Raw genomic sequence first — 9,874 nt, 5'->3', positions numbered from 1 at the left:
ACTATCGAACTGTTATTGGACTTTCTTCTTTAGAAGACCAACTACTGTGAAAGACCAAAAACTCATTTGATTTTGATTCAATTGAATTCATGTATTGGCGCTTCATTTGTTGTTACTATAGCAATAAAGGATTAGAATCGTACATGTATATAATGAAGAAAAGATAATGTTGATTTTAAAAAATCTTGTTTAGTCCTGCATCTATTGGATACAGTTTAAACTTAGTTTAAACGAACAGATTATAAAATCGTTAAATTAACGACTTAAAGATGACAGTTTGATGAATCTGTTAACACGAAATTTAGAAAGATAAAACAGTTAATTATTGTTGTGGATGGAGGCAGAAAATTAAATTACAATGTGTCTGCATTTTATCTACACCAATTTAAATGTTACATTTTGACAGTTTTTGATGGATAATAGCTGACCTTTGACATTGTCATCAGCAATTGATTTTTACCTATGGTATATACTCCGATTTTGTCTAAAAAGACATACCCAGTTTGTTAGGAATCAGAAGAGATAAATGATCTCCTAAATTTAAGTGTATTTCAGAGGATTAATCGGAACAAAAATGAGATGAATTGTATTGAACATTAACTTCCAATTTACATTCCAGTGATTTGGAGTTATGATTTTGAATAATCAATCATAAATGAATGATAATTTCTAACAATTTGCTTACATTTAAATGTTGAAATTTGAAACGATTTAGAAACATTGATAGAAATGGAGGATAAGTCGAAGAGGAAAGTGAGTGTTACTGGCAGACGACAGAGTATTTTGATTGTTGACAAGAACTTCAAGGTAATATTTTATATAAGGAAGTTTTGTCATCATTTGAATGTTTCTTTATACCTTGTTACCTGATGTTAAAACATTATATAATTATAAAAATTAAATGCAAAAGCAAGAGCTTTCATTCACTTTTGACATACTGAGTCTGTGTAATGCCACATCTCTGGAGCCACATATGGTCTGTGTAATGCTACATTTCTGGAGCCACATATGGTCTGTGTAATGCTACATTTCTGGAGCCACATGTGGTCTGTGTAGTGCTACATTTCTGGAGACACATATGGTCTGTGTAATGCTACATTTCTGGAGACACATATGGTCTGTGTAATGCTACATTTCTGGAGCCACATGTTATTTCTGTACCACATATAGTTGGGTAAAGACTACATTTCCTGTTCCATATATGATCTTTGTAAGGCAACACTTTTTCTGTGCCACATGTGGTCTGTGTAATGCTACATTTCTTGTGCCATGTGTGGTCATTGTAATGCCACATTTTCTGTTCCACATGTGTTCTATATATTGCTACATTTCCTATGCCACATGTGTTCCATCATCTATGTATTGGTACATTTCATGTGCCACATGTGTTCTGTATTGCATTATTTTCTGTGTTCACTGTATTGCTACATATTATATCTGCTGTATGGTGTAGACACTGTTTGTCATGGTGAAAGTTCCTCCATCATTCAATTTTCATCCATGGAGATCCCTGTGTAACCTGTGTAATGCTACATTTCCTGTGGCACATGTGTTCTCTGTATTGCTATGGCTACATTATATGTGCCACATGTTTTTTCTGTATTGCTTCATTTCTTATGTCACTGTGTTCTCTATATTTTGCTACATTTTTGGTACCACATGAGGTCTATTACTACATTTTCTGTGACACATGTGGCCTATGTAATGCTGCATTTCCCATGCCACTTGTGTTCTGTGTATTGCTACATTTCCCATGCCACTTGTGTTCTGTGTATTGCAACATTTCCTATGCCACATATGTTCTATGTATTGCTACATTTCCTATGCCACATATGTTCTATGTATTGCTACATATATTCTGAGACATATGTGACCTGTGTAATGCTACATTTCCTGTGCCACATGTGATTTCTGTATTTCTATAGCTACATTATATGTGCCACATATGTTTCTGTATTGCTAAATTTGCTATGCCACATGTGTTCTATTTGTTGCTACATTTCCTGTGCCACATGTGTTCTCTTTTGGTATATTTCCTGTGCCACATGTGTTTTCTGTATGCTATATTTCCTGTGCCACATGTGTTCTTTTACTACAACACTTTTTGTATCAAATGATGTCTGTAATGCTACATTTTCTTTACCACATGTGTTTTGTGTCATGTTACATTATCTGTGCCACTTGTGGTTTGTGTAATGCTACATTTCCTATATTACCTGTACCAATGGGATCCCGATTATGCTACATTTTCTGTTCCACATGTGGTCTGTGTTATTCTACATATTTGGGACAACATGTGGTCTGTGATATGCTATATTTCCTATTCCACATGTGGTATACATGTAGAGTTTGAAATTTTTGCTCAATACACAAAATCCATTATAATGATTGGTTAATATTGAGTCTGAGTATGATAACCATGCCACAAATAGAGAAGCCAAAACTGCACATAGTGTTTCTTACACCTCAATGTAGTCTTTGCAATACTATAATTTCTGCACCTTATGTGGTGTGTGAAATACATTTACCATAGTTCCTGCTACATATGTAGTCTATAAAATTACAATTCCTGTACCATGTTTGGTCTATGTAAACTGCAATTCTTATGCCATAATTGTTCTATGCTAAATGCAATTTCTAGTTTGTTCTTCAATGCATTTTCCACAGATTTCCACTCTAACTAGTGCTCCATGGGTCCCTTAGTGGACTTGATTTGTTTTGAGATTTTTTATCACTGTTGGAAGCCTCACGGTTACTTTGAGACGAAGAACAGCAATTAAAAAACTGTCTTTTGTCTTTATCATGTGTTTGTAGTAAATATATCAATTTTAAATATTTTTTTTTTTTAAGACTTAACAAAAACTGAAAATATTTATTGAACTTTATAAATGTTGGGAGACATTCCTCGATTAGGTAGGTTCTTGGGCGGATAAGTGGTCTCTGCAGCTATCACTTGTATAAACTTTCCTCAGGTCACACAAGATAGAAACATGAAATAGTATACATTATTGTTAAGGGCCCTTCCAGCTACATTATGTTCTTGTTGTGTTGAATACCCCTGGATGTCCTTGAGTTGTTTTCTGTTCTTTGGTTGAGTGGTTGTCTCTTTGACACATTCCTCTTTTCCATTCTCTATTATATCACTAGTCTGTCAACACTGGGATTGGGATTCTGAATACTACTCAAGGCAGGTATGTTCCACGTCTACCTTAAATGACCTAGCTGCTGAAGGTCTGAGGTTTGTTTTCTCCAGGTACTCAGGGTTCATGTGCCAATAAAAAGTGACTACTAAAGATCTAGCAACAGACTTGCTGAACGTGGTGTTGAACACTAACAATCAATCAATCAATCAATCCATTTAAAGGGAACAAGGTTTGCCTCTTATACTACTTCCACAGTTTAAGAACAACGGTATACTACTGTTGCCTTTACTAGGTAGAACCTTTAGTTACTGTGGATTCATTTATTTTCTTGGGTACCAATTTTCGTGGATTGAGAAAATCTTACATGTTTGTGGATATTTAATTTCATGGTTTTCCCAAAACCTGCATATAAAACTATAGAAAATTTGTGATTTGTTGACCATTTAATTTCGTGGCTCACCTACATCCACGAAATCCACGATAAGTGGTATCCAACAATAATAATAAATCCACAGTATACTGTAAAATAGTTCCGCATATATACCACATCTGCATGGGACTATTATAATAATAAAATTAGTATAATACTAATAGTCCCAGACCACATATACATGTGGAAAGGATATATGTTTTCTTTAATACTGTACAAAATTACCAATTGTTTTGAACTTATCCTTTTTTTTTGGATTTAGGGTTAGGGTGGGGGTGGGGTTGAGGATTATAAAGTCTAAATTTATAACAGACAGTGTTTCATACCAATAGAATCGCAGCATTCAGCAAAATGAAAACAAAAAGGGAGAAGTATACCAGTATACCAACAATCAAGCAATCGACCTTTTCCTCCTTTTACGTACACCTTTTGTTTTAAAGGAAGTTTAAATAAATTTCAGCATCCCTTATTTTGTAACACTCCTCTACCTATTGGGTACGAATAATCCTCTGTGAGGTTGTGCACATTGTTCATTGTTAAAAAATTAATGTGTTAGATATAATCTCCCCTTGCCATTATCCAGCATACAATCTTTAATAATATTGATACTAAAATACAATGACTTGGTTGTTTTCTTATAAAACATCTATTGTACAAAATCTTATTAAATTAAAAAATTGGAGTGAAAATTAAATAATGTGTTCTTATATTTCTCTTTCAATCATATGAAATGAAATTTTTCACTTAAAGAAACATGCTTGATTCATTTCTTTGTGAATGAGTTTTAAATATTTCAATTTCACTGTTGTTTTCGAGATCTCAGTTTTAAAAAAAGAAAAAAAGTAAAAAATGGATACTTGGGAATCATCGTATCATTCACATAAATCTCAAGTAAGTCGATGTTGATTTAAATTTTATTCAAAGTCATGAAGAGTTTTTGATTTAAATTTCCAACTTGTCTAACATGAATTTTATTTTATTTATTAGATGATAAATCTTATTTTGATATGAAAAAGTATTGAGAAATGTCAGGAGTCAAAGTAATAAACTCATAGCCATGAAACACTGTAACATAATTACATGTCCACTGAATAATTTGTTTCAACATGTTTGTCTATTTCATTTGCTTCCTGAAAAAAACAGAAATTGAAAACTTGTTTAGAGTTATTATTCTTATATTTCATGCAAGGAGGTATTTGGGTCATAGAAAAACATAATTTATGTTGTGTTCATTATTAAAATCCATTTAAATTGTTTTCACTTCTATGAGTTACAATTAAGTGAAAAAAGGGAGACAATCATTAGAACTTGCATAAGGAAAAATTACACAATTGTCCTTCCTTCAATTCAATTCAGTCAAAAGAGTCATGCATCTCCTGATTCAACCTCTCATCCATTTGTCACAATATCCTGAATAACCATTAAATATTTGGCCATATACAAATCAACTAGCTATATGTTTGTATCATGCCAAAACAGTCATGGGACAATAAGACATCCTTTTGGCTCTCAATAATGACGACTTCAGTATGTATATTAATGAAATTTATCCTGTTGAACTTACTTTAAATAAAGCTAATACTAACAATGACCACTGCCCTTTTCTCGATCTTGATATCTACACCAGTAATGGAAAGCTGAATACTAAAATTTATGATAAAAGGGATGATTTTTCATTTCCTATCGTTAATTATCCGTTTTTAGATGGTGACGTTCCCTTGTCACCATCTTACGGTGTTTATATATCTCAACTTGTACGATTCGCTCGTGTATGTAACAATGTTTTAGATTTTAACGAGAGAAATTTATGTATTACTGAAAAATTATTACACCAGGGTTTTCGATATCACAAACTAGTCAAAACATTTACTAAATTTTATCATCGGTATAAAGACATCATTCGTAAATATAGCTCAACATGCAGACTTCTAATACGTTCAGGTATTTCACATCCAATTTTTTATGGAAATATTCTTTATAAAGCACAAAGGTGTCAGTATTCACCTCAGAAACTTACAAAACCTTTGAATAGACTTATTAAGAAGGGATATAATTACGATACTGTTGTCAAGTCATTAAAGATTGCATATTTTGGCGTTAATATTGAGTCACTGATAAGGTCTTTGCATCGGAACTAAACACATTTATTCTAAAAACAGTTGTTGGCATGACACGGGTTATGTTCTTCTCATATATGTTATGATGGTATGATACTAAACCCCTAACGGGAAGGATTGTGCCTGATGTTCATATGATGAAATCATAATCTTTCAGTCAGTTTAATTGAAGTCTGGAGCTGGCATGTCAGTTAACTGCTAGTAGTCTGTTGTTATTTATGTATTATTGTCATTTTGTTTATTTTCTTTGGTTACATCTTCTGACATCAGACTCGGACTTCTCTTGAACTGAATTTTAATGTGCGTATTGTTATGCGTTTACTTTTCTACATTGGTTAGAGGTATAGGGGGAGGGTTGAGATCTCACAAACATGTTTAACCCCGCCGCATTTTTGCGCCTGTCCCAAGTCAGGAGCCTCTGGCCTTTGTTAGTCTTGTATTATTTTAATTTTAGTTTCTTGTGTACAATTTGGAAATTAGTATGACATTCATTATCACTGGACTAGTATATATTTGTTTGGGGGCCAGCTGAGGGACGCCTCCGGGTGCGGGAGTTTCTCGCTACATTGAAGACCTGTTGGTGACCCTCTGCTGTTGTTTTTTATTTGGTCGGGTTGTTGTCTCTTTGACACATTCCCCATTTCCATTCTCAATTTTATTAGTGGTTATAAGGGCCTTGGTGGACGCTTGGTCTAGTAGTTACCACTGTAATCACTAGCCAGTCAGCACTGAGGTTGTGAGTTCAAACCCTACTTATGTGAATGCACTCGACTCCAACCTTAATTGACTCTGGTTGTCGGTTTTCCTATCGAAGGTCGCGGTATTCTCCAGGAACTCAGGCTTCTTTCACCAATAAAACTGGACGCCACAAAATAGCCAAAAGCCATGCTTATAAAGGAGTTAAAACACAGAAAATCAAATCAACTTAGTGGTTTAAGTAAAACAGATGGCAGATCTACTGAGTTTTATTTTAGTTATAGAGGTGTTGTGGTGAAGAATTTCCTAGAAATAACATGACAGGAATAGTTAAAGTTTTGTATTCTGAAGTATCTGTGTGGTATAGGTTCAATTGTTAGTTTAACTATCATTGAAAGATGGTGTCTTTCTTATTTTCGTTCTTTCTATTTTTTGGGCATACTTAATATATTTATGAAATATTTGCAGCTGGATGCCAAGCAACCATTATGATTAATCAGTCATTCATTTGTTTAAATAGAACAAGTTTTATTTCAAGACAGGTCATTTTTATAAGAGAGCACAATTTCTAACTTCTAAAAAAAGTATGCAAATTTTGTATCACTGTGTGACTTGGGAACAGTAATAGTAATAATATTGGGTTTATCTCCCTTACCACAGATGACTGTCATGTATATTATAACTGTTTCTGTTGACATGTTGCTAAGGAACCAGTGTTTATATTTGTGTATATTTATGACAAAGATAACATCATAATTTCTCCTGTTGATTTTTAAAGGGAATAAAATTAAATGTTTTTATTTGAATTTCTGTTGAGGTTGGCTGATTTAGAAAATTGTTACCGTAGTCCCTTTAATGTGTAATTTGAAACTACTAAAATATTAATTTGTTCTGGTATATATAGTTAAAAAAACTAATGAAATTGAAATATTTGAAAAAGTATCTATTTTAGTTTGGGAATATTATGAATATAGAAATAGTAGATATAGGAAGATGTGGTGGGAGTGCCAATGAGACAACTCTCCATACAAATAACAATTTAAAAAGTAAACCATTATAGGTTAAAGTACGGCCTTCAACATGGAGCCTTGGCTCACACAGAACAACAAGCTATAAAGGGCCCCAAAATTACTAGTGTAAAACCATTCAAACGGGAAAACCAACGGTCTAATCTATATAAACAAAACGAGAAACGAGAAACACGTACATATTACATAAACAAACGACAACTACTGTACATCAGATTCCTGACTTAGGACAGGTGCAAACATTTGCAGCGGGATTAAACGTTTTAATGGATCCAAACCTTCTCCCTTTTTCTGAAACAATAGCATAACATCACAACAAAGAAAAACATACGTGATTGTTTTAAATAGTTAATTGAATAGGATTAAAAAGATTGATTGAAATCTTGCTGAATTATAGATTTTGTGTCACATTAATGAAATGAGTTATGAGGTATTAAAATATCATTAATTAAGCAACCCAACAACAACAAAAACATAAAAGATATTTTAAGGTATACAGTCATCAAGAATAGACATGTCTCTATCATTGGGGTTTGGGGAGGGTTTACAGTAAAAAGAATAATGAGTAAAAACTGCAGAGTAAAGGGACAAAAATATAAAGAATAGAGAAAAATATGTAAAAAAAAACAAGGAAAAGAGAATTATTGGGTGCTAAAATATAAAGAAAAAGTAAAGCAGAGTTAAAATGAATAAAGAATATAGAAAATGATCTAAAAGTTTAAGAATAAATAAATGGAACAATCCTGAATTAGAATATGAAAGATTGGAAACTTATAAATTAGAAAGAAAAATAAGAATAAGAATATTCTCCCTGCTAAAGGATTATAAATTATGAGCACATGATTGATGAACTGAAAGTAGAAGAGTTTCTTTTTGTCAATATATGATGAAGATTCAAAAGTATATAAAATTGTAAGACAGGAGAAGATATATGTCCTACACATAAATGAGACACATTTTTTTTTCCACCACTCGAGTCAATAAGAATTCAAACATTGAAAGAACATTTTTCACAAAATTATCTATAATACTAAAATTACGAGGTCCAATTTGTCAGCCGTCATCACGTAAAAACGACGAATCAAAGAATTCAACTTTATATATAACTCATATAGTACAAAGGTGTAGATTAAAAATTACACCACTCCAGGCCCTTTTGTTTTCCACGTAATTAATATTGCCAATAATTAAGAAGTTCCGGGTCGAGTCCGATACCGATACCAGTAGTATATTCACCTGTTACCGATTACCTTATCTGTACGTTCAGCATCTGACAGGCGCACCACCAAACGGTGTATTCAGGATTAATATGCTATATAGTATTACACGGGTCATAATCACAGGGTTGACACTACTTAATTGTCAAATTGTTACCTATTATAGTATTTTAATAAGTTAGACTTTCTAAGATAACAATACGAATACTAAAAATCTGGACTAAAATAAGGCGTATAGGTACAGTTTTCAATTTGTTAGCGGGCATGACGTAAAACAGCGAATCAAAGAATTCAATATTTATAACTAATATAGGACAATGCTGTTGATTAAAAAATACTCCATTCCAGGACTTTTTGTTTTCCAAATAATTAATATTATCAATAATTGATAAGTTCCAGTTCGACGGGTTCAAACAGAAAGATTTGAAAGCAGAGAAAACTGTGTATCTTATAATCAGCATGACTTTATCAGATGACAATACTAATACTAAAATAAGGCTTGCGCATAGTTAGATACTTTAATTCAGTCACGGACCCGCGATTTACGGGTGTGTTCTAGTAGCATTAAAAATTCAGATTGCATTAATCCTTATATTGGAAAAATTGAAAGGGAAACTACCAGGTTTTGCATAAAAAAAACCCTGTTTTTCACATTTGAAACATAATTTGATATAACCTGCTGAAGGACGCTGAAGGACGCTGAATGGGCCAGCTGAAGGACGCCTCCGGGTGCGGGAATTTTTCGCGGGTTCGACGACTTACAGAAAAGAGCGACGATTTACAGAAAAGAACCGAAAAGGACCAAAAAGGACCAAAAAGAACAGAAAAGGACCGAAAAGAACCGAAAAGGAGATCAACGTTTTTTGTAATCGAAGAAAATTAGCAAATTGCAAATTATTTAAGTCTATTAAAAATGTAAGGATAATTATTTTTGACAAAAGTTTATCATTAGGTTTTTAAACCTTATACTGCGACAGGACTACATATAATAACTAACTGTACATGTGAAAAATTATAGGTAGGGTCGGATGCCTAACTTATGGAATAGAAAACATAGAACAGAAAAGAACATATAAGATATTTATTCATTACTGTCAAACAATCGTTCTACGTTAATTGTATTTATAAGCTAAGTGTCATTATTTTGTCCAATCTCGGTCGCTAATTCATTTCGAACATTACAACAGTTCCTTATATATATTTTTTTGGAATGTGTATATATATTCCATTCATCAGTGAATAT

The 9,874-nt window shown here is 32.8% G+C and overlaps 1 protein-coding gene across 6 annotated transcripts in view; it reads left to right on the top strand.

Moving 5' to 3' along the window:
* Window positions 1-9,874, top strand: part of LOC143080752 (dynein axonemal heavy chain 5-like) — a 158,550-nt gene that overhangs the window by 22,819 nt on the left and 125,857 nt on the right. For 2 of the 6 annotated variants that reach the window (XM_076256768.1, XM_076256764.1), the window contains exon 1: window positions 16-807. The exons of 3 other annotated variants lie outside the window; for them this stretch is intronic. In XM_076256768.1, coding sequence (XP_076112883.1) covers window positions 730-807 — 78 coding nt within the window. In that variant the 5' untranslated portion in view covers window positions 16-729. Of the gene's footprint in view, window positions 1-15; window positions 808-4,407; window positions 4,465-9,874 lie in introns of those variants that run through there. One more of the 6 variants, XM_076256767.1, reaches the window with a different exon arrangement.

The sequence above is a fragment of the Mytilus galloprovincialis genome, chromosome 6 (genome assembly GCF_965363235.1).
Source record: "Mytilus galloprovincialis chromosome 6, xbMytGall1.hap1.1, whole genome shotgun sequence".
NCBI classification, from domain to species: domain Eukaryota; kingdom Metazoa; phylum Mollusca; class Bivalvia; order Mytilida; family Mytilidae; genus Mytilus; species Mytilus galloprovincialis.
Note: the sequence above shows the minus strand (reverse complement) of the source record. Positions and strands in the feature narration are given on the sequence as shown.